Genomic DNA, 24,357 nt, shown 5'->3' with positions numbered 1-24,357 from the left:
AAGGCCCTGATGGTTTATTTTGAATATTTGTATTCTGCCTTCTGGTTGACTTGTTTTCAGGGCAACTTACCACAGAATTCAAAAAAGCCCTGTCCCAGCGCAGCTGATAGTTGGATCAATGTGGCCTTTTTTGGCAGGAAAACCGTCTCCCCCCAGCTGCTCATTCTCTGACCAGTGGGACGAGACTGATCTGTCCCTTGACATGTTGATCTTCCTGGGAGGCAGGGAGCACAACCTCCTATGGCCCTTGTGCCTCTGAACCCAGTATGTGTGTTTGCTTCCCTTCAGTTCTGCAGTCTCTGGGTAAGTCAAGGACTGCAATAAAATGTTGCAGCATGAAGTAATATTTGGTCACTCTTTCTGTTTCTCAGCAACATTCAACATTTTGTTCCCACTAAACATACTCAGTCCTCATTGGATTGTTTTTGGGTCTCTTTCCTTAGGGTTTTTCCTGTAGGGTTTTTTTTTTGGGGGGGGGGTACTTTCACAAACCTTGAGGGTTCTCCCAAGCATGTTGATGTATCTCTGTTATGCATGGACGTTGTTGCTTTGGTTGCAGACTCTTGCAGTCTGAAAATTTTTAACAGAAGGAATAGTTGATAATTCAGGGGTATCTGTTAGATAAGCTAAGTACCAGAGGGTTTTCAGTATAATAAAAAACCAGCCCAGAACCTGTATGAATATTGTGAAATCCCATTCCTATGCAGTTCTGTTAGATTTCCTCACTTGTGATAAGTGAAGCTGTCAAACAGCACTTAATATGCCTTTCTTGCAGCAAGGGCTTGCTTGCACTGCGCCTCAGAGTAGACAATAGAATTTCAAGCACCCCTAGTCTTCTTGAATTTATCTGTTCCAGTCTCAGCCGGACAGGCTTCCTTCCTTCCTCTGTGTGGATACTCTTAAAACCACGTGTGTTTTAATGTTGAAGCCCTGCTGGTCTTTAGGTGGCTGTTGCTATCTGAAGCAGATATGGTACATTTCAGTGGCATTCAAAGGGTCTGTTAAGGCCATGTAAGATTTTGGGGAGCTGCTTTGTGGAGAACCTACCTCCCAACAGGCTGTTGCCTCCCAGCAGGGAGGGCACAGGCCTCCCTGTAACATTTCCTGCATGAACTGGGCTGGGGAGAGCAACAGTCCTGTTCTTCCATCCGCGTTCTGTAGCAACAAACAAATCAAATGCCTCTCTTTTTCTTCCTATGAAAGCTTTTCCCATATTCTCATAGCAGGAATAATAACTGTGATCAGAGTCCTGGTGTAGAAGCCCCCACAATATACTGAGTGGGTGTTTTCCTATGTGCTTTGTGGCCCTGATGCTGGCAGGGCAGAAGAGTGCCTATTTCCCACTCTCATTTAAGGGGGGGGGGGAGAGAGAGAGAGATGGAGGAAGCCGAGCTGCCTGTTCTTTGCATTTCTCTCTCTCTCTCTCTCTCTCTGCAGCCCTGCCTCCACCACGGCTGCTGCTGCAGCAGCATTTCCACAGCTGTCAGTGCAGGGCTCTGACAGTGGTTTTTACCATATATGGCCATTACAGCTCTTTGGGTTGGGAGGCAGGCTGAATAATTTCCACCCTTTGCTTTGATTGGCCACTGTGAGCCTGGAAGAAGGATGGGATAGGAGCTCTTCTGCAAAAAAGGGAGAAGCAGCTTTGAGTCAAGTGGAAAGGGCGGCTTAACTCTTTGCTGCCGGGTTTTTGTATCGCTCGTGCATGTGCCAGCTCAATTCTACCTGGCAGCTCCTCTCTCTCTTGGTTTCTGAGTGTGCAAGTGAGTGGGAGGTTTAAATAATTCTCATACGGTTATCTGGGGAGACATACCATGTGCACCTCTTGACAGCCCTGGCTGTAATGTGCTATGCATGGAATTAAAAAGCAGGGGGGAAACCAGTGCTGTTAAAGCACCTCTTCCTGATAGGAACCCTTTACAGCAAGGAAGGGGAAGGATGTGCCAAATGCCTGGGAGGGCAGAAAGTGCAGCAGTTTGGCTTCACGTGATCAATAAATTGCTTTTTTATTGCAGAGTACTTGAGAAGTCTGCACTTTTATTTTTAAAAAGCAACCTTAGATTAAAAAGTGAATATGAGGAAGTAGATATTCAAGCATTGCTCAGAGCCCACTCTTTCCCGCAGGGAATCAGAATTCAGGTGTAGGAGGTAAAGGACCCCTGGATGGTTAAGTTCAGTCAAAGGTGACTATGGGGTTGCGGCGCTCACCTCGCTTTTAGGCCTAGGGAGCCAGCGTTTGTCCACAGACAGCTTTCTGAGTCATGTGGCCAGCATGACTAAACCGCTTCTGGCGCAGTGGAACACCGTGACGGAAGCCAGAGCGTACGGAAACGCCATTTCCCTTCCCACTGCAGCGGTACCTATTTAACTACTTGCACTCTGACGTGCTTTCGAACTGCTAGGTTGGCAGGAGCTGGGACAGAGCAACAGGAGCTCACCCCATTGGTGCATTCAAACCTCCAACCTTCTGATCAGCAAGCCCAAGAGGTTCAGTGGTTTAGACCACAGCGCCACCCGCATGATATTTGTGGAGACTTGTGGCTACTGTATCTAGGCACCAGCAAAAGCCAGACTGCAACGTGAAGTGGGATTGTGCGTGCCTGAGAGCAGCCCTGCTCTCCTGCTCCCTGCTTTCTCCTTGGCAGAGGGCAGTGAGTGGCCCTGCTGAGAGCAGACATGTGGCAGGGCGAGCTGGGCTTTCAGCAGATGGACCTTCTTCATTTTGGCCATGACCTTTTACGAACAAGATGAAACTTTGGGAGGGGGTGGTGCTGTGTAATTCCTTGGGAATATTTGGCAGCTTGAATTAAAGGCTTTAACTAATTTTCCTGTTAAGCCAGATGTTCTGAATAAAACTGGGAAGTTCCTTATGTTTTTCCTTTCAGCCACGCAGTCTTTTCTTTAAGGGACCAACTTCTCTTAGTGAGTGTGTGTAACGGCAATCATTTGGAGCTCTTGTTCGGCAATGATGCTGGAAAAGGTATCAGAGGCAGATTGAAAAGCAGAAGTACTTTATGTCTGGAGTTCTAGTTCAGACAAATAGCAGCTGAAGTTTTTGGACCGCATCACTTCAGATTGTTTAAAGAAGATAATTTCCTTCACTAAGGATATCAGAAGAGTGTTTAAATTTCTGTGTTGGGGGAGCTAGTTTGTATGGGAAAGCGTTGAGCCCTGTATGAGCTGTTATCTGCATGCTGACATGGTGTGTCCTGCTTGCAGGAGGATCCGCATGGCCGCTGTGAGAACAGCAAGCGAGAGTAGAGAGTCCCCGGCAACTGGGCTTCCGTGGCTTCTGCTGAACATCAGTGGCTGAAATCAGTTGCTGGGGAGCAACAAGTTGGCTGTTGCCTTCACATATTTTTTTGAGGGCTTCGCAGAGGCACCAGGGTGGCCAGTGACAGAAGCAGGGTCCTGGACTAGTGGGGCCTTTTGGTTTGATCCAGCAGGGCTTTTCTTATCTTTACGTCCTAACTCTCGAAGGAGCTAAACATATTTCTTGACTAAGAACAATGAAAAAGAGCCCCAGAGGACCAGAAATTCTGAAACTGACCACCCAGGTGGCTCTGAGAAGTCCACAACCAGCACATGAAGGCAGCGGCCATCCCACTGTTGCCCCCAGAAACTAATATTCTGAGAATTCAGCCTCTTTGGGGTCATGACGCTTGTGGATGCTCTTCTGGAGGAAAGCCCCTTCTGCTTCTGAAGCTGATAGCAAAAGGGTTTTCCATTATAAAAAGCTTACAAGTTGTGGCCCTGCCCCTCAGAATGGCCTGTGGGAGCTCTGTTGGCTGCTGTGCTGCTCCACTCAACAGCTGGTGGGCAGAAAGCCGTTCCTGGCAGTGGCCTCATCTGTGCAGCTTCCCTGCCCTTTCTGGGGAGATTGAGGGGAGGAGGAAGGGGGTCTACGCTGCCCCTTAGATTACCCTTGTGATCTATGCTTCTGAATAGGTAAAACAGCTGTTTAGAGGGTGCTCCCCACATGTGCATTTCGCTTATGCATGTGGGGGTTTGGAAAGTGGGGAAGTTGCCTGTATAATCTAGGGCAGGTGGGCGAGACTTGGCCAGAATGGTCTGGTGGGTTCTCCACCCCCTGCTGCAAGGAATTTCATGCAATCCTTACCACTGATTGCAAAACATGTTCCTTTAAGGGGGGAAATGGCAACTAAAAAACCTAATGATGCACTTACATCCTTTATTTCTGGCTTTTTTGTCTTTTTGTAAGAATATGGGATATTCTCTCATCTTTGCATGAAGCTTAATCTTGCTTCTCTCCTGTTGTGGTTTCTGTTGCCTCTTCTCAAAAGCTAGCATTTTCACAGGAACAGTGTGCAAACCATAAAAGCCCACACCATATGTTGTATCCATAGTTGGTCTTTCCTGCCCTTCAATGTTCCTTCTGGGCATTCAGTTGTATCATCTCTGAGGGATATGGTGTTTCATCTTACTGCACAACTGAGAAATCAAGAAACCTGCAGTTGCTGGGGAATATGCCTATAGTTTGCACCTGTATAATCTGTATGAAACATTGGGCCCTTCCCCTCAACCTTTCCTGTTCCTAATTCCTCCAGGAAGACCCCTTTTTGAACTTACTTGCATGTGCTGACACCAGAAGCCTTCTCAGGCATCCCTTGAGGTCTTCCAGTGGCTGGGGTGGGGAGTGCTAACAGAAGTACGTTACTACTGTTTTCTTCTGTTGAGGGACTATCAGCACTTTCACTCATAAAACTTGCCTATGAAAATGTTGGTTTTAGTTTGAAACTTGGCGTGCAAATCTGAAGCTTGGGATCAAAATCCCTCCTCATTTTTGGAAGCTGCACTATTTGTTTTTCTGGGGAAAGACCAGAATTAAGAAACGGCATCTCTTGCTTGCTCCACGCAGCTGAACCTCTGCCAGCTAAATATGTCATTCCTGTCCTGAGAGCAGTGAGGAAGAAACTGCAAGTGTTGGGTTGCTGTAGAAGTTAAGGTCTGTGGACTATGTGGCATGGAGTGAGGCTGTGACTAACAGGGCAGGCCACCAGCCAGTAAACGGTCAAGCCACCAACCTAGGATTATCACGTTTCTTGTTCTTTGCCTTCTCTTTTATGCTCACAAGGAATTTGATGTGGAAGTGAAGCCTTCAAAATTCAGCCCCAGCATCTACTAAGTAGACAGTTTTGTGGCACAAGTTAATTTATCAGAAATGAGCAGCATCCCATTCTTTTGTGATTTCTCTAAATTCAACTCCTCCTCCTCATGCTAATATATACTTAATATATATTTGACTGAGGGCCTGTGTAGTGTAACTACAGAGGCAGTGTAACTAACAGAGCAGGGTGGTCCAACACACGGCCCGAGGGCCACATGCGGCCCTCGATGAATTTTTGTGTGGCTCTCAGCCTCATTTGCCTGCCCCCCCCCCCATGTTGCCTTCCCAAAGCCTGGTAAGTGCGGTGCTGGCTTTGGGAAGGAGGCATGAGGATTCTGACAGGGTCCTAGAGTCCTCCTTCCTCCTTCCCAAAACCTTGTTAGTACTTTCCCAGCTTACATACAACACAAAAAGAAATTGTACAACATTACTATAAAAACAGGATTTCAGCCATAGCTGCCAGTCTTGTAGGTCAGGGCTTCACGGATGACAGAGAGGAGGGCGTTCCTGAGGGCAGTCACAGTGGTTCAGAAGTAGTGACACAGAAAGGTATTCTGCTTCTTCTGGTTTCTAAGGAATGCAAGCTAGATACAGTGGTACCTCAGTTTACGAACTTAATCCATTCCGGAAGTCCGTTCTTAAACCGAAACCATTCTTAAACCAAGGCGCGCTTTCCCTGATGAGGCTTCCCGCCACCGGTGCCCTTCCACCATTCGGATTCCATTCTTAGACCGAGGTACAGTTCAGAAACCAGGACACTACTTCCAGTTTAGTGGAGTTCGTAAACTGAATTGTTCATAAACAGGACTGTTCTTAAACCGAGGTACCACTGTACTCTTCTAGATTTTGCCATTCTCCTCCCCTCCCAATACAGTAGGAGCAACAAACTGCTGTTCAGTACTTGAAATGCAGTAACTGTGCCAAGTACTCAGTTTCTTCCTCTGGCAAGCAAGTTGGCAGTTGTGTTCTGCCTGTATCTGTCACAGCTAATTTTGTGGTGAATTTCTGCGCATTGCCATAGATCTTTCCAGGGCAGATTTTCCATAGAAACTACTGCATTTTCAGGGCCCTTTGTTCTTGGACCTAGCACTTCTCTGTGTTCCGTTGTAAGCACATGGCACTGAGCAATGAAGTCATTTGGCTGCTTGGTTCGTAGTCTTCCCAGTGGGTTGAGATACCAGCCCTATTACTACCTCTTAGCTATTTGGATATTTGAAAAACTAATTGAGTCGCACAGGCCTGATGAGGCTCCTCATGCTTTCTAAAAAAAAAATCCTTGAGCCATAAATCATTTGAGTCCTGATAACAAATCACGTAGCTTTAAAGCTTGTCTCTTGCTGACCATGGCGGTCTCCAGCAAGAGTTTCTCCTGCACAACCTGCTTTGAGCTGAATGGAATGGGAGCAGGGAGAGCCTTGTGTTACTTCCGTTTACTCCAGTAGAGCCTGTGTGCTGGAGGAGTTTCTGTTGAATTGCAGCCTGTGGTCCATGGATCAGAATAAGTTAGTTTCCAGAGAAGAATATGGCAACCGGTTGTTTTACACACCATTTTTGTTTCTACCATTTCAAGATTTGGATCCTGCAAAGCAGGGCCCCACTTTCTAAGTGTGATGGTGCTCTGCGAAATGTAGAACTACAAACTGGATATTATTATTTATTAAATTATTATTTATTAAAGGTGTAAAAGGTGCTTTTCACAGCCAGTCCGTTGCTCTTCAAGACTTCCAAAGTACTTCTTTCAAATGGAACTATCTGTCAGAACCGCCCCTGATTACTATCAGCTCAACTCCAAACAGTGCTAAGTTATGTGTCCTGGGTGGTTGTGCTCTGGGCAAGATGTTTTTGATTCCAAAACCCCATATTCACGTTTCAATCATTAATTTTTCCACCTTGTTTCCCCACTCTTACACTCCCATAGGACTATAAAGACACAATTTATATGCACATCTTGCTTCTTACCCCCCACCCCCACCCCATGTTAGCTCATGAACATCTTACGTCTGCTACTGGTGCTGTGTAACAGGCTTAGGGGACTTTGAATGAGTTTTGCTCATCATCTGATAGCTGTTCATGTTTCAACCAGTTGCTTTGCTAGAACTTTCAGTTGCTAACCGATGTTACTTGAATGTATTCTGTGAGTTTTGATGGAAGGTACAAGCTTTGTGTCCCCAGAGCAACTTAAATGGCTCTGTGGCAGTCTTTTGGTGATGGTGGTGTTACTATATTCCCCGTTTCCTTATCTTAACAAGGGCTAGTCATGGAGAGCTTGGCCAGCTTTCTGGATGACTGATAGCCATTTGTCATGGTCTGCATCAACTCTATGGTCTTCATTTAAGTCTAGCACCTGGGTATAACCCATCTGGTGTTGGTAGATGTGGGTGCTCTATAGATGCAGCAGGTCTTGTTAAATGATGAGAGGTGGGACTGAGGTTTTGAACCTTGAGGTGGGAGTGAGTTGCTGCCAGGCCATAGGAGAAACTGTTTCTCTATGAAGGAGAGAGCTTCGTTTGCGTTTCAAACCCATTCTTTGTGATCCAGTCCCCCCCCCCCCCTGCTCCGTTCTTCAGCATACACAAAGCGGAATGTGCAAGTTGGTGCCACTTCCTTATTTCCAGCTGGGGTGATAACAGACATTCCTGAGGAAGTGGCTTTCTACATTCAGTTATCTAAGAAGTATATTTCTGCGATTAGCTGCCTCTTTCTATGAGAAAGACAGGGTTAGTCATGGTGGAAGACTGCCCATCCTATCAGGACTTTTACACAGAAATCTATTTTGGCCTGTGTGACTTCATTAAATGGTCTTATTTGGCAAACTTTAAGCCCTCTGGAAGGGTTTGTGTGAAAAGCTAGCTTATTTATTTTATTTATCAGCTAAATTTCCATACTGCTCTTCATCCAAGGATCACAGGGTGGTTTGCAAATATAAAAAGACAAAAGTATATAACATAGTAACAAAAGTATAACAAAAGTATATAACATAGTAACATAGTAACCCCCCCCCCCCAAAAAAAATAGCCCATAGATTGTGTAAATAGCCAAAGGCCTGAGAGAAAAGAAACAACAAAGGTAATCGTACAGGATGACCAAAGCAGTTTCTGTGCCAAAACTCAGCGTAAAGCCCAATTGAAATGGATCTGGAATATCAGTTTCCTCCAAGAGCATCTGGATCTGTTCCATGACCACCCACTCAAGAACCTTTCCCCAAAAAGGGAGAATAGCAACTGGCTGGTAGTTAGTTAGATTTTCAGAATCTAGGGAAGGTTTCTTGAGGAGTGGTTTTGCCACTGCCTCCTTCAAACAGGTAAGGACCACTCCCTTGCGTAAGGAGGCAGTGATCACCTACCTTCCTGGCCCAGCCAGATGTCCCTTTCCTGCTAGTTTTTATCACTCATGCGGGGCGAAGGTCCAGAGCACGTGGCCAGGCACCTTTTCTGCATCCTCAGGCCTTACCAGCTGAAACTCATCCAACACAACAGGACTAGACTGTGCTCTGGACACCCCTCGAGATTCATCTGCTTTAACAGTGGATTCAAGATCCCAGCAGATGCAAGCGATTTTGTAGTCAAAATGCTTTGCAAAACAAGTCAGTTAAGGGTTGTTTTAAGCATAATATCCCATACATCTACAGTGGTACTTCAGGTTACATACGCTTCAGGTTACAGACTCCACTAACCCAGAAATAGTACCTCGGGTTAAGAACTTTGCTTCAGGATGAGAACAGAAATCGTGTTCCAGCGGCATGGCGACAGCAGGAGGCCCCATTAGCTAAAGTGGTGCTTCAGGTTAACAGTTTCAGGTTAAGAACAGACCTCCGGAACGAATTAACTACTTAACCCGAGGTATCACTGTAATTGCTAGGAATTGTTCTGTGCTACAGCTGCTCATTTGTTTTTATCTTAGTTTTATCAACATCCATAATGATTGCTCTAAAGTGACCAGCCTACTTTTAGGCACTTAATTATTTTGTGGCATTTAACATTAAAAACAACACAAAACACTGTCATGATGCATATTGCAGAAAGTAGTACTAACATACTGTACATGTTCGCCCTAGTGAGGAACCAGGATTGTATTTTGGGATCTCTCCCACCCAATGAGCAGGTTTGCACATAACACTAAGCCATGGTTAGTGACCATAGTTTGCTCTCAAGCCATTCAAAACCAGGTTCTAATCTGGATTTCTCGATCTCTGATATGAGAGCAATTTGTAGCTAGCAGTAACTTTGTTTTGGACAACATAGTTAACCATAGTTACTGCAAATCAGGAGAAAGTGTTCTTATTTTTCCATGGATAGAGTAAGAAGCCTATGAATCTGCAGGGTTCAAGAATGGTTTGGTGGTTGGTGAGATGACACATAAACTGGGCAAATCAGAGGGTGATTCACATGATCCTAAAAGTAAGCTAAAATGTGAGTTGCAGTGAATTGTGCTTGTGGGTGCTCTGTTGCAGACCAAAGTCCCATTTGACTACAACTGACTCATTATTGGAAGCCTTTGTGGTGAGGAATTTAGTAGTTAATTTTCATAGCTGAAAGCCCATCTTTTCCATTCTGATGAACCTCTGTAGGTCTTAATCTGGTCTGTGACCACTGAGAGACCCTGCCAGTCTGATTGGTGAAGCTCATCAAACAAGAAAAACCCCATTTTGATTCTGAGATTGTTTACCAAGTTTTTAGTAAGCAGTCATTATATGTGAATAAAAGACTCCTGGTTACATCCCAAACTGTGACACACTTGCTGTAAGGGCCCATGCAATTATATTTGTTTTTCTCTTAAGTGTATAAAAGGGTAGTAAGATAATGACACGAAGAGAGTGATAATTGTAGGTCTGCGTCTTAGCAAATGAATTGCCATTTTAGATAACTAAAAAAATCATATGTTCCATTCATTTCACACAAGCTGCTGAGTGAGACTGAACACTCAGCTGTTTGTCTGAATGTTTGGTGTTTGGTTTTAATCTTGTTCATACAGACGGGAGGCATTTGCAAGTTTAATATGTAAGCACCAGCTAATTTTCCCCCTCTCAGTCAAAATCCTGATTGAGACATTAATACATGTCTGGATTACACAATGTTGGTTCTCTCTTAAGATAGTTCTGTATTTTTCTCTTTAAAATGTTCAAGTGTTCCATGTTAGAGGGTAAAATTTTTCACAAGCCCCTCAACCTGTTGATTTTGTATTCCTTAGATGTAGCACTTATCTCCCCCCGCCCAGACCACCCATCTACCACTCCATTTAGATTTTGGCATAGAGGAAATACGTTTTCCTTCCTCCCCACCTTCTTCAGTGTCTTGTATGCAAACTGGCAGGCAAAAAGTTGGGAAGCAGATGTGGGGGAACTTTTTCGGGCCAGGGCCCACATTTGCTTCTGGGCAGCCTTCCAGGGGGCAGAGGCAAAGTGGGCAAAGCAACAGGGGTCAGTTTTGTGCAGTTTCTACACACACTCACACAATCCTCTCTCTCCTGACAAGCAAGGGGCATGATCAGAGCACAGTGACACATCCCAGGCAGGGCTAGTGAAGGGCGTGGCCTAGAGGGAGTTGGGGGGACCAGATGGACACATTCAGCCCTTGCGCCTGAAGGACTCCACGCTGGTGTAGGGATGTCTTCCTCCGTAGGCTCACAGGCCTCTGAATCTTTGCCCTTTCTCCTCCTGAGTCATTTTCTTCCCCTCAGTCCGGTCCATGATGTTTCCTGTCGACAGGGGTGGAGAGCCTTGTCTTTCTGGATGGTGTTGAACTCCCAACTCCCCTCAGCCCTCAACGTTGGTGGGCTGGAGGATCACCACCCCTGCTTTAAGATAGTGTGTACATGCAGATAGAAGCTGCTGCCCAGGGGCTTGCATGGTCTGACACACCATTGGCCAGCAAACAGTTTGGTGGTTCCTTAAAGGTTGCAGTAGCAATTTGCTCTTTGATCAGAGGCTGTGCATATTCACCTCTCCATCCGGTCACAGGCACAAGATAAGCATTTAAGTGGCCATGCCCATGACATGTTCCTAGCTGTGAAGAAGAGATACCTCTCTATTCCCTTTCAGTGGAACTCTGTAAGGATTGCTTCTTGTTGCTGTGTCTCATAGGCCTTTAGGACTTGCCCCTCTCTCCTGATTTTGACAAGCAGGTTTAGGTCAGTCTGCAAGAGCTAATGGCTATCGCTGCTTCTGAAACCTTATGCACAGTCAACTATGAATTGGGGGGGGGGGACTCACTTCCCTGGAATTAGCAGTGCAGTAATTGGATGCATGATCCAGGGTTCAAGCAGCATAAGGAGCAAAGAGTAGCTTAGGAAACCCAGTCATAGGTGTTTGTGTCTGAAAAAGGCAGCTGTCATGGATCTGCCTACAGTTCAATAAATGGGGTGAGTTTTAAACACTTAAACAAGTGCAAATCTTTGGAGAAATACAGCTTAAAGGTTTTTCTGACATTACAGCCATGCAAACTTTGAAATAAGTTTGGAAAGCTGCCCTAGCTCCAGGGGAAAGCACCCCTGCTTGCATACAGAAGGCCTCAGCTTCACTCCTTGCCATTTCCATTCAGAGGATCTCTGGTAGCATCCTGGGAAAGGCCTCCCTCATCCCAACCTAGAGAGCTGTCAGTCAGAGTAGGCAACACTGGGATAGATGGCCAAACAGTCTGATGGAACCCCAGGAGAGCTGCCGCCAATGTTTGTCTATGTGAATTTGAGCAATTAACTTTGCCTATTACAGTCAAGGTGTGACTGTTAAAAAACCTTAGCACCATACATTTCTATATTTTGTGTGTAAGAGATAATTTACTGAACATGAAGTTCTGACTTTGAGGGTGTGGAAGTTGTGACCTCCAGAGGTTTGACTGCAGTTCCCATCATTCCTGACCATTGGCCTTCTGGCTGGGACGGATGGGAGTTGTTGTTCAGCAGCATTTGGAGAGAGGCAGGTCATCTATCCCTGGCTGTTTTGTATTTTGTTCCTTGTTCTGTACATTACAGCACTTTTTCCACTCTCTTCAGACAGGTAGAATTGACAAATCCTACCCCACAGTTTGTGGCCATACGGGACCTGTGCTGGACATCGATTGGTGTCCTCACAATGATCAAGTCATCGCCAGCGGCTCAGAAGACTGCACTGTCATGGTGAGTCGCTGCATTAAGCATCTCAAAAAGTTGTTTCTTGCTTTCACTTGGAAGTAGTTTTGTAGCCCTTCATTAAGTTAGCCGTATGGTAGTCATTTTAAACTGGCAGCCAGTCATCCTTGTTCCAGCTTTAAAATACAACTGCTGTGGGCTCATAGATGGTACACTGAAAGGCAGAAAATATTACTTGCATTGTCACAGCATGCAGAACTGGAGTGAATAACACTGAAAGGAAAATTGGCCTTCACTGCACTTGAAATGGTTCTGTGCTGAATTTTTGTTTGTCTAAAAATTGAATTAAAAAGCCACAATATCAAGATAGGTGGATTTAATTTTATATAGCACTAAGTTCATACCTGTGTGTTGCACCTCTTAATCCATCTGACTTCTGGATTTGTTTTCTATCTCATGGTGGCTTATCCTGCACCATCTCCTGTGATCTCACTTTGGAAGACGTTGACATTTAAAAAGAAGCAATTTGGGTTTGCAGAGTTCACCACTAAACAGGATTGTGTGCTAAAGGATGTTGGAACGTACTGTAAGAAACATAATTCAGAAGGCACATGAAATGTAATGAATGCCGTCTGGAGGTTCAATAGAAGTTAATTTGAGCTTCTTGACAGAGAGAGATATTTGCCTCTAACCCAAGTTGCTTGGAGAAACTTGTTTGGCATTGGAGGAGAGTGATTTTTTTTTTTTTTACAGAGCAGTTTGGAGTTTGGTGACAACTGATTTTCTAATGAGTATAGGGGGGGGAATGTCCAAAGCAGGGATCTTCTCCCCCCGCATTCATTTTACCAGTTGAGAGACAAGAGGAATCATGGGAAGTTTGAGTGTCTGTGGACATTTGCTGTCTGCTTACTGGGGAGAACTGTGAAGACCCTCATTTGCTGTCATCTACCGCTGCCTCAGAATGGTAAAGCCATTTGTTCATTAGGGACCTAAAGTATCTGAGGCTGTGTAGATACATAACTTGAGCAATGAGCTAGAAAATGGCATCTCTATCCTATTTTGTATTTAGGTATAGCCTTATCTTCAGGACTGACCCCAGGGAAAACCGGTTCTTCCTGTTGGATAGCTCAAGTTGACTCTAGTGATGTCACTTGCCTTTCCCTTCTCAGGACTGGTTTTTTTTTTAAAAAAAAAAAGTTAAGAGTTGATATGGTTTCTAACAAGATGTATGTTCAATTGAATGCCTTAAGAAGGTGGTTTTTTATTTTTAAGTGTCTTGAGGCTGGATCTCTCCCTCCTAATCAGGATTAAGCCCACATTTCAAACCTACCGCTTAGCACAGCTTCAGCACCTGGTGACATGTTACTCCAGGGTGAGGAGCCTTGGACAGGTGGGAGATCCTGCCATCTTCATCTGTTCCCTCCCCCCCCCCCCGACCCCTAACTTTGACAGGTGGCAGGAAAGCCAGCCTATCCATGTTCCTTGCACAGTGCTTCCCACTAGTTGTCGAGCACCACAGCACCAGGGGTTTGCCAGCCCAGTGCTTGGCAGCCCTGAACTTAGGGCTTGCAAAGCTTTCTGCAGGGCAGGGCAATTGAGTTCCCCACATATGGCATCGGGTGTGGAGCAGTTGGGCATGGTTTGAGGGGATTAACCTCACAGGCAATTTGGGACCCCTTCCAGGCAGTGTTTGAAATCCTCTGGCTGCCATGCTCCACTTGTGACCAAGTGAAGTTGTCTTGTTGCCAGGTTTGGTGACTGGCATCTTCACGATCCGGCTGACGCCGTGCAAGTTGGCTGGGGAGGAAGGAGCATGTGGCTCCATTCAGGGGCTTTGGTGGGGAGAGGAAGAGGCAGCATCTATGTGCTGCAGAAGAATCCCGGAGAGGAGAGGAGGAGGAGAAGGAGAAGAGAAATTGGGCAGCGTGCACATGCTGGGGTGCAGCCTTCAGCTACTACAGCCTGCCGTCATTGCCGAGAGGAGAGAGAGAGAGAGAGAGAGAGAGAGCGCAGTAGCAGTAGCAGCAAAGCAGAAGTCCAGTCTGTCTCCTGCTAAGGGAACAGCGGCAGGAGCAAGCGGCTTAACTGCCCTGCCTGGCGCTCATACCTGCCTCTCGTTCTATTTCCACCTATTCATTGTCCTCCCCCTGTTTTGTTCTTGTGTTTCTCTCTCATCTCAAGTGCATGGCTGGGATAAATGATAAACAATAGATAGTTCTATTAATATTATAATTGCCTTTTCTCTTTGGTCAAGTTGGAGGGGGCGGGATAAATTTCATACCCTTTTGGCCGTAAGCTTAATGTCCACGCCTCTCCCTGGCTTGGAACAGTGTCATGTGATTTGGCCCAACTTGTTGATTCCAGGTAGAGCCCTGAGACAAGAAAGCTGTATTAAGATGCAGTGCGGGGAAACAAACTTTTAAAAAATGACTTTTTATACTGATTTTAAGGTATCTGTTTTGTTTTTGGATTAAAATATTGTAAGTCACTTTCAGTTCCCATGGCAAAAAAGTAACAACAGTCATACCCTGGAAGTTCCGAAAGAGCTACAAGGAGAAATTAAACATTGGGAGGAATTTCACAGAGCTTAAGATTATTAGAATTTTATGTGGGAGATGGAAGGGGAACTAGGGAGAATGATCCAGAGAAGTGGTTTTCAAACTTCCCACCCACAGTTCACTTGAAAACTGCTGAGCATCTGGGTGGATTACTTAATGGTTTTTCTACCTGTGCCTTGCAATCTTATGGAATTCAAACTGTAGTACAATTAATACAAATCATTAGAAACAAAAGAAGCAATAGACATACAATTAAAATCAATGTGAATATTTATTGTGATGGATGTGCCGCTAATTCCAGGTTGAAATGGGCCTACTGGCTGTTCATTCCCCATCCCTACATTACATGCAGTTGGGAATTTCTTTCCCTGTTTTATTTTAAACTGAAAAGCAGCCTTGGGGACTGCAATTAAGGGGGGTGGAGGAAAAATAGGTTACTGAGCTATTTGCTCAAAATCATCCTCTCCCAGGTGTTTTTTCACCTTATGGAGGGGGATATGGGGAACCAAAGGAAAGTATGGTAAATGTGCGTGGGGATAGTGATCTTGGGCTGACATGCAGCACCAAGAGCGAAGATTAATAGCTTTTCTGCTATTAATAGTACCTTTCTAGGCTGCCTTTCAGTTTTTGAGATAACAGCTCCAAACTAAGAAATTTACACAATCACGTGGCTGAGGCCTGCTCCATGTCATAGAATCATAGAATCATAGAATCATAGAATCATAGAGTTGGAAGAGACCACAAGGGCCATCGAGTCCAACCCCCTGCCAAGCAGGAAACACCATCAGAGCACTCCTGACATATGGTTGTCAAGCCTCTGCTTAAAGACCTCCAAAGAAGGAGACTCCACCACACTCCTTGGCAGCAAATTCCACTGTCGAACAGCTCTTACTGTCAGGAAGTTCTTCCTAATGTTTAGGTGGAATCTTCTTTCTTGTAGTTTGGATCCATTGCTCCGTGTCCGCTTCTCTGGAGCAGCAGAAAACAGCCTTTCTCCCTCCTCTATGTGACATCCTTTTATATATTTGAACATGGCTATCATATCACCCCTTAACCTCCTCTTCTCCAGGCTAAACATGCCCAGCTCCCTTAGCCGTTCCTCATAAGGCATCATTTCCAGGCCTTTGACCATTTTGGTTGCCCTCCTCTGGACACGTTCCAGTTTGTCAGTGTCCTTCTTGAACTGTGGTGCCCAGAACTGGACACAGTACTCCAGGTGAGGTCTGACCAGAGCAGAATACAGTGGCACTATTACTTCCCTTGATCTAGATGCTATACTCCTATTGATGAGGCCCAGAATTGCATTGGCTTTTTTAGCTGCCGCGTCACACTGTTGGCTCATGTCAAGTTTGTGGTCAACCAAGACTCCTAGATCCTTTTCACATGTACTGCTCTCAAGCCAGGTGTCACCCATCTTGTATTTGTGCCTCTCATTTTTTTTGCCCAAGTGCAATACTTTACATTTCTCCCTGTTAAAATTCATCTTGTTTGTTTTGGCCCAGTTCTCTAATCTGTCAAGGTCGTTTTGAAGTGTGATCCTGTCCTCTGGGGTGTTAGCCACCCCTCCCAGTTTGGTGTCATCTGCAAATTTGATCAGGATGCCCTTGAGTCCATCATCCAAGTCATTGATAAAGATGTTGAATAAGACCGGGCCCAAGACAGAACCCTGTGGCACCCCACTAGTCACTCTTCTCCAGGATGAAGAGGAACCATTGATGAGCATTGATGTCCTCAGAGGTGATCACTTTTGAAGTCCAATAATTCCTCAGAGATTCTCCAAGCAGCTTCGCTTTGCTCATTTTGCCACCAGAGCAAAATACTTTTACGTTTTTAAAAGGTCTTCCTAAACACACTGATGGCAGTCAGTCTCTGATTGAGTTTCCCTTTTACCCTCTTCTTACATGGGGACCCCCACAGACTCCCATCCAGGTCCATTCAGACCCATGTCTGCTTAGCTTCAGCAGAGAGAGAAGACTTGCATGGTTTTTTTTAGATAAGACGTGTTTTTTCACAATGCAGAGAGGTGAGCAGTCCAGCCCTTTTGGCTTCTTTCTTGCTTAACTTCTAGAGGGGCTTGCTGTAAAATGCTGCCATGAGGCCGCCTAGTCTGAATGCTGACTTTGAAGAATGGTTTTTCTCATGCCAGGAAATAAGGAACTGCTTAAATGTGGATTCTTCAGAACCTTTTGAATGTTGGTAATGTACTGCAGGTTTTGCCTTCCTCAGCTGGAGAATGTTGGATTATATTAGGGTTTTGTGGAGGATGCCAAATGGCTCTTCTCAAATGGGAGGAATTAATTTCAGCCTGAGTCATTCAGTCTGTTCTGCTGGTTTGCTGGACATCCAGGATCTTCACAAAAGCAAAAGGTTTGAGTTGACAGTGATGCCAGTCATGACCATTGGCTTGCTAAGTGAATCCTTGAAGTTCCAGACAAATGCATTATGCTGATAGCTGTGGGTTTTCTCAGTAAGTCACTGGTGGCCTATAGTTCCCTTGAAGCACCTGGATGTCATGGGTGGTAGATGGGTGTGATATAAGACAGAACCCCAGCGAGACGAGAAATAATTATAACTAGATCCTGCCATGGAGGGATCTCAAAACTGAACTGGTAAACTCATTATGGACTCTGAGACAAAGCACTCTCTTGAGGCAGTGTAAAACCCAGGAGGGAAATGGAGAAAGCAGAGCTGAGGGGGTGAGGAATTTCTAACCAGGGTTGAGTTTGAGGCCAGGCTCACTTTGGTGCAGCGCTTCTTTGTACATGTGCAGAGAACATTTCCTTTGCCACCAAATTAACTACAGGTTCTTTCTACACAGTTGGAATTGGAGACCAGCCTCCCAGATCAGAGGATGTGGCTTCTCTTCAGCCCTAGAAATTCATCTTTGTAGAAATGAACAGCTGAAACCCCCCCCCTTCCCAAGTGGCTGCCTTTGTCATGTTTAGGGGCTGTTTTGCCAGATGTGGCTGCTTTAGTTTGTTCCTTGTGGACATTCATGTGGCAAATTGGTTTGGGAAAGGAAGAATACAAAAACATTGGAGCGATTCTATTCTAGAATTCTATCTTGGCATAGAATTCTAGAGTTGGAAGGGATCCCCAAGGGTCATCTATTCCAACCTTCTGTAAACTAAGCATCCATGACAGATAGCCACCCGACTTCTGCTTAAAAATCCACCACCTTCCAAGGGAGTCCATTCCACTATGGAACAGCTCTTACAGTCACAAAGTTCGTCCTGGTGTTTAGTCGGAATCACTTTTCTTGTAGCTTGAAGCTATTGGTCCTACCCTCCATCCTCCATGTGACAGCCCATCAGATATTTGAAGGTGGCCATCATATCTCCTCTCAGTCTCTTCTTCTCCACGTGAAACTTAGCCAGTTCTCTCAACCATTCTTCACAAGGCTTGGTTTCCAGACCCCTAGCATCTTGGTTGCCCTCACCTGCACACATTGCAGCTTGTCAATATCCTTCTTAAATTGTGGCGCCCAGAACAGGTGTGGTCTGAGCATGGCAGAATAAGAAGAGAAGAGTTTGGATTTGATATCCCGCCTTTCACTCCCCTTCAGGAGTCTCAAAGCGGCTAACATTCTCCTTTCCCTTCCTCCCCCACAACAAACCCTCTGTGAGGTGAGTGGGGCTGAGAGACTTCAAAGAAGTGTGACTGGCCCAAGGTCACCCAGCAGCTGCATGTGGAGGAGCGGGGAAGTGAACCCGGTTCCCCAGATTACGAGACTACCGCTCTTAACCACTACACCACACTGGCTCTCGAATAGAGTGGTACTACGACTTCCCTTGATTGGAACAATGTACTTTTCTTGATATAGCCTAGAATAGTATTAGCTTTTTTTGCTGCTGCATCACACTGTTGACTCATGTTCAGCTTGTGGTCTACTAAGACCCCAGAACCTTTTCACATGTACTACTGGCAAGTCAGGTGTCCCCCATCGTGTATTGGTGCAGCTACTTCTTCCTGCCTTAGTGTAGATCCTTACATTTGTCCCTATTGAAATTCATTTTGTTAGTTTGGGCCCAGTTCTCCAATTTGTTACAGTCATCTTGAATTCTGAGTCTATCTGTGACGTTGGCTATGCCTCCCAGTTTGGTGTCATCTACAAATTTGATGTGCATCCCCTGAATACTTTCGTCCAAGTCATTTATAAAGACGTTGAACAACTAGGGGCCCAGGACGGAACCCTGCAGAACCCCACTTGTCACTTTTTTCCTGGGTGATGAGGAACCATTAGTGAGCGCTCTTTGTAATTAATAAATGTTGCACACTGCCTTGAGGCCTCTTGTAGCTGAACAGTAGTATTTTATTCTTCTATAGATAAACAACCAACAACTTAGCAATCAGAGACATCACTGAAGACTACCCAACCTCCCTATAGACAGATCATAACAACTTGCTCAATAACCTCTGCATAGACTTTCTGCAAGCAAATTGGGATGAATATTCCAGAAACCGATTGTCTGAAGGAATCCTGTGAAGCTCTGCTGTTTTTTGAGGGCAGCTGTCAACGAAAATGGTTGCCAGAGGTGTCACTTATTGGAATGAATGCATCTGACATCATGTCAATTCTTGGCACCTAGACTTCTAGTGGCAGCCAAATCTAGGAATGCTTTTGTGGTCAGAATGTTTATGAATTATGGAAAAATGGGGCCGGTGTAAAACTAGGTATGTTTGACCCAATCTTGGTATTGCTTTAGTTACCTTATTTTGCATGACATTGAGGGCTTAGCTGACCGTATGTGTGTTTGGGTCTTCCTGGTCAAGTATGTCTTTTCTTGTAAGCATTCAAGTTGGCACATGTATTAGGTTCTCAGTTTGTGGACCTGGAGCAAAACTGGTAGTTGCTTGGGCATTTCCCATTATGTAATGTTTGGCCTCCTGAGTGTAGTCTCTCTGCAGTCAACAGAGCCCGACTGGTTGTGAATTTACCAGAGCGCAGTATTTCAAGAGAGCTGCAACTGAGAGGTCTGTAGGCTAACCCTTGCAAGCAAAGAAAGAGAGGCTGTGGCCTGTGTACACCATATATACCCCAGACCATACTTTGAGCACTCCTGCAGAAAAGGATTTGGACCTGTTTGTCTTTCTCCCATGCTTCATAGACCTAACTCAGGCCTGTCTTGGCTTCTGCTGCTGTGCTGTTATCTGATCTGTCTGTTAGTCCTCCTGCTTCCCCAATTACCTGTGGAAATCTTCCAGTAGTGTACTCTCCCACACTTCAATCCAGTTAAACAGCTCCGTTCATGTTAAAGGGTTGGCGTCTCTCCTTAAAGCCCTATACGGCCTAGGACCCTCGTACCTACGGGACTGCCTCTCCTGGTATGTCCCACAGAAGAACTTACGGTCTGCAGATAAAAACATCCTGAAGATCCCAGGCCACAGAGAGGTTAGGCTGGCCTCAACCAGAGCCAGGGCTTTCTCGGCCGCGGCTCCAATCTGGTGGAATGCTCTGTCACAAGAGACTAGGGCCCTGCGGGACTTGACATCCTTCCGCAGGGCCTGAAAGACAGAGCTGTTCCACCAGGCCTTTGGTCAGGGCACAGCCTCACCCCCTCCTCTGGCAATCTGCACAGAATTTTGCTTAATGGTTGCCATCAATTTGATTTTAATTAATTTTTATAATGAAAGGTTTTTAGAATGTTGGATTATTTTGATTGTTGTTAGCCGCCCTGAGCCCAGCTCCGGCTGGGGAGGGCGGGATATAAATAAAATTTATGATGATGATGATGATGATGTTGCAGGCCATATGGCTGCCTTGATATCATCAAGGCAAGTGGAGGAAAGATCCGAATGAATGCAACCAAACACTGGTAAGGGCTCATTATTGAGCCTACCTAGTGGCAGTGAAGGCAGCAAAGAAGGCATACTTCCTCATTATGTCGTCCAGCAGAGCTTTTCCGGGTTGTACGGGGCCTTTTACAGGCTGGCCCAAAGGAAGTGATAGGACCAATGGTAGCTCACTGTGACTTGTTTGCAAAGCATTTTGAGGATAAAATTGCTTGCATCCACCAAGACCTTGACTCTGCTGTTATAGCAGATGAATCTCATGGGCTGTCCAGAGCACAGTCTAGTCCTGTTGTGCTGGATGAGTTTCAGTTGGTAAGGCTTGAGGGGGTGGACAAGGTGCTTGGATCAGTCAGAGTGACCACTTGCGCTCCAGACCCTTGCCCCCCTTGGCTGCTAAAAACCAGCAGGGAGGGAACAGCTGGCTGGGCCAGGGAGGTGATCAGTGCCTCTTTTACGAGAGGGGGAGGTCCCTGCCTGTTTGAAGGAGGCAGTGGCAAAACCACTCCTTAAGAAACATTCCCTGGATTCGAAAAATCTAACTTCTAATTGCTAATCTCCCTTTCTTGAGCAAGGTTCTGGAGCAAGTGGTTGCAGACCAGATCCAGGCGCTTTTGGAAGAAACTGATTTTCGGGATTCATTTCAAACAGGGTTTAGGCCCGGTTTTGGCACAGAAAGTGCTATGGTCGCCCTGTATGATGACCTCTGTCGAGAGAGAGACAAGGGAAACACGTCCCTGTTAATTCTTCTCAACCTCTCAGCAGCTTTTGATACCATCAACCATGGCATCCTCCTGGAGCGACTCTCCAAACTAGGGGTGGCTGGCACCGCTTTGCGGTGGTTCCAGTCCTACTTGGATGGTTGTTCCCAGAGGGTGTGACTTGGGGAATGCTTTTCAGCCCCGTGGAACCTTCAATGTAGGGTTCCGCAGGGCTCAATCCTGTCCCCCATGTTGTTTAACTTCTACATGAAACCGCTGGGTGGGGTTATCCGGAGGACTGGAGTACGTTGTCAGCAGTATGCTGATGACACTCAGCTCTGTTTCTCCTTTACATCTGCAGTGGAAGTGCTGGACTGGATGAGAGCCAACAAAGTGAAGCTCAATCCAGATAAGATGGAGGCACTGTTAGTGGGTGGTTCCCTAGACCAGATGGGTGGGAGATCGCTTGCTCTTTTTTAAAAAAATAATTTTTATTGATTTTAACATATAAATTATAAAATGTACCTCAAAACCTATCACTTATACAATCTTTTTAGATTTCCATCAGCACCTCTGATGATCCTCTGTTTTAACCACTTCTTATGCATTTCTTAACTTTATATTGCCTTTACATCTCTTAACAAATCATCCTTCCCATTCTCCATTTTTCCAATACTTCCAATAATACTCCTTACAAAACTTCTTGCAAACCTACAAACGTTGTCTGATCTTCACAAATACTTTTCAAATAGTCCGTAAATTTACTCCAGTCTTCCGTGAATTTCTGGTCCCCCCAGTTTCGAATCCTTCCTGTTAGTTTATCTAGTTCTGCATAGTCCATTAACTTCATCCTCCATTCTTCAATCGTCGGTAATTCTTCTTGCTTCGATTTTTGGTCCAAGGAGATCACTTGCTCTTGATGAGATTACCCTCCCTCTGAAGGAGCAGGTTCGTAGCTTGGGGGTCCTCCTGGATCCTTGAGGCTCAGGTGGCCTCAGTGGCCCAGAGTGCCTTCCATTAGCTTCGGCTGGTGGCCCAGCTACGCCCCTATCTGGACAGGGACAGCTTAACTACTGTTGTCTATGCTCTGGTAACCTCAAGGTTAGATTACTAAGTAGGGCTGCCTCTGAAGACGGTTCGGAAACTTCAGTTAGTGCAGAATTCAGCGGCCAGGTTGCTCACCAGAGCAAGACGGTTTGAGCATCTTACACCGATCCTGGTCCAACTGCACTGGCTACCAATTAGTTTCTGGGCCAATTCAAAGTGCTGGTTTTGACCTATAAAGCCTTAAACGGCTCAGGACCACAATACCTCAAGGACCGCCTGTTTCCATAGGAACCTACCCGAACCCTGAGATCATCTTCTGAGGCCCTTCTTCATGTGCCTCCTCCTCAAGACGTCCAGAGGGTGGCAACACGAGAACAGGCCTTCTCTGCAGTGGCTCCCTGTCTGTGGAATACTCCCTGTGTTGTTCTCCCCACGTGAACAGTGACATTTCTGCACTTATCTAAATCTCAGCTCTCCACATATTTCTCATGCTTTTCAGAAAAAGCCCCAATAAATTCAGGAAACTGATTTGGACACACCAAAACACAGTTGGCTTACTACAAGAAACTGAGAGTACAAATAGTTTTTTCCCTTAATCTGGTTCTTAGTGTTGCAGAGTTTTAAATCCATTTCAAATTTTCAAGCACTATCATCTGTTTTAGCTGTCTGTGGCCTTTTCCAGCTCCCTAAGCTTCATGATCAGACTATTGCTTTGCTGTTTTGACTAGGCAAATTCCGCCCATTAAATTGGAACGGCTTGGGGTTCTTTTTGAATTACCTGCTTTGCTTTGAATGTTGGCTCAAACTTTTCAGTGGGCCCTCATGGGAAACTCTGAGGTGAGTGTTGCCTCTTCTGACCTTGGGAGGGGAATGGCCACTTGGCTTTGCTTGCTTTAGAGTCTTGGGTGTGAATTCTGCTGGAGCCTGTAATAATATACAGTGGTACCTCGGGTTAAGTACTTAATTCATTCCGGAGGTCCGTTCTTAACCTGAAACTGTTCTTAACCTGAAGCACCACTTTAGCTAACGGGGCCTCCTGCTGCTGCCACGCCGCCGGAGCACGATTTCTGTTCTTAACCTGAAGCACTATTTCTGGGTTAGCGGAGTCTGTAACCTGAAGCGTATGTAACCCGAGGTACCACTGTATTCTCATCAGAAGCAGGCAGTAAGAGACTATAGAGCAGGTTGTTACTTTGCTGCCATCTGCTGGTGGTTAATTCTGCTTCCTCAGCAGTTCTCCCCGCTTTTGTATGTAGGTCAGCGCTGGTTCAGAAAGCATGATTGGCCAGTGGTGACTCATGCAGAAGATGCCCAGGGGACACTTCCTTATTAGCCTTGCCGTCCCTGAAAGCCCTGTAAGGAGGATCCTGGGGTTCAAAGGCTGCTGTGGGTGGGTGTGCCGGTGGCCGTTGGTTCAGACTTTGTCCTTCAGCCCTGTAGGAATACATGCAAGCATCTTTAGGCACCAGGCAAAATGTTTCTCTCTAACCAGACCTTTGGCTAATTAAACATTCTATGGCCTTTAAAGGGGTGGGGTAATTGGTTTGCTTTTGTTTTTGGTTTATTACATATTTTGTGTTCTCGTTTTGTATGCTTACATCGTGAATCACTCTGTGATCTTCGGGATGGTGATGTAATAATAATAATAATAGTAATAATAATGACGATGATGATAATAATAATAATAATAATATATTTGGCAGATGCAGGGAGGGTTGGGGCTCTCTTTAGACCTTCTTGAGAACATGCCACCCTCCCTTGGTTGCTGATGCCTCCTGGAGCACTGAATGCCATTTGTGATAATAAAACAAATAAGAAATTGAGTTTGGACATAAAAATTAAGTACTCCCCTTTGCCTTTTGTGCTCTCTTAGGCTAAGAAAGAAAAGCATTTACCATATTGGCCCGAATATAATACACACTCACAAATCAGCTGCACCTTTAAAATTGAAGGAGGGAAAAGAAAAAAAGACAATACCCAGGCTGCTTCCTTGGGGGGGGGGGGCGCAGCAGTGCTTTGCCAGGGGCCTTCTCTCTTCTTCCTGGCGGCTTGGGGGAGGCTTGGGAGTGGC

At 45.5% G+C, this 24,357-nt stretch overlaps 1 protein-coding gene across 5 annotated transcripts in view; it reads left to right on the top strand.

Annotated features, from left to right (window-relative positions):
* Window positions 1–24,357, top strand: part of CORO1C (coronin 1C) — a 65,023-nt gene that overhangs the window by 29,314 nt on the left and 11,352 nt on the right. For all 5 annotated transcript variants that reach the window (XM_077917683.1, XM_077917682.1, XM_028701676.2 and 2 more), the window contains exon 3: window positions 12,116–12,238. In XM_077917683.1, coding sequence (XP_077773809.1) covers window positions 12,116–12,238 — 123 coding nt within the window. The remainder of the gene's footprint in view (window positions 1–12,115; window positions 12,239–24,357) is intronic.

Source organism: Podarcis muralis, chromosome 13 (genome assembly GCF_964188315.1).
Source record: "Podarcis muralis chromosome 13, rPodMur119.hap1.1, whole genome shotgun sequence".
Classification (NCBI taxonomy): domain Eukaryota; kingdom Metazoa; phylum Chordata; class Lepidosauria; order Squamata; family Lacertidae; genus Podarcis; species Podarcis muralis.
The sequence above is the reverse complement of the archived record's forward strand: the minus strand, read 5'-3'. Positions and strand labels throughout refer to the sequence as shown.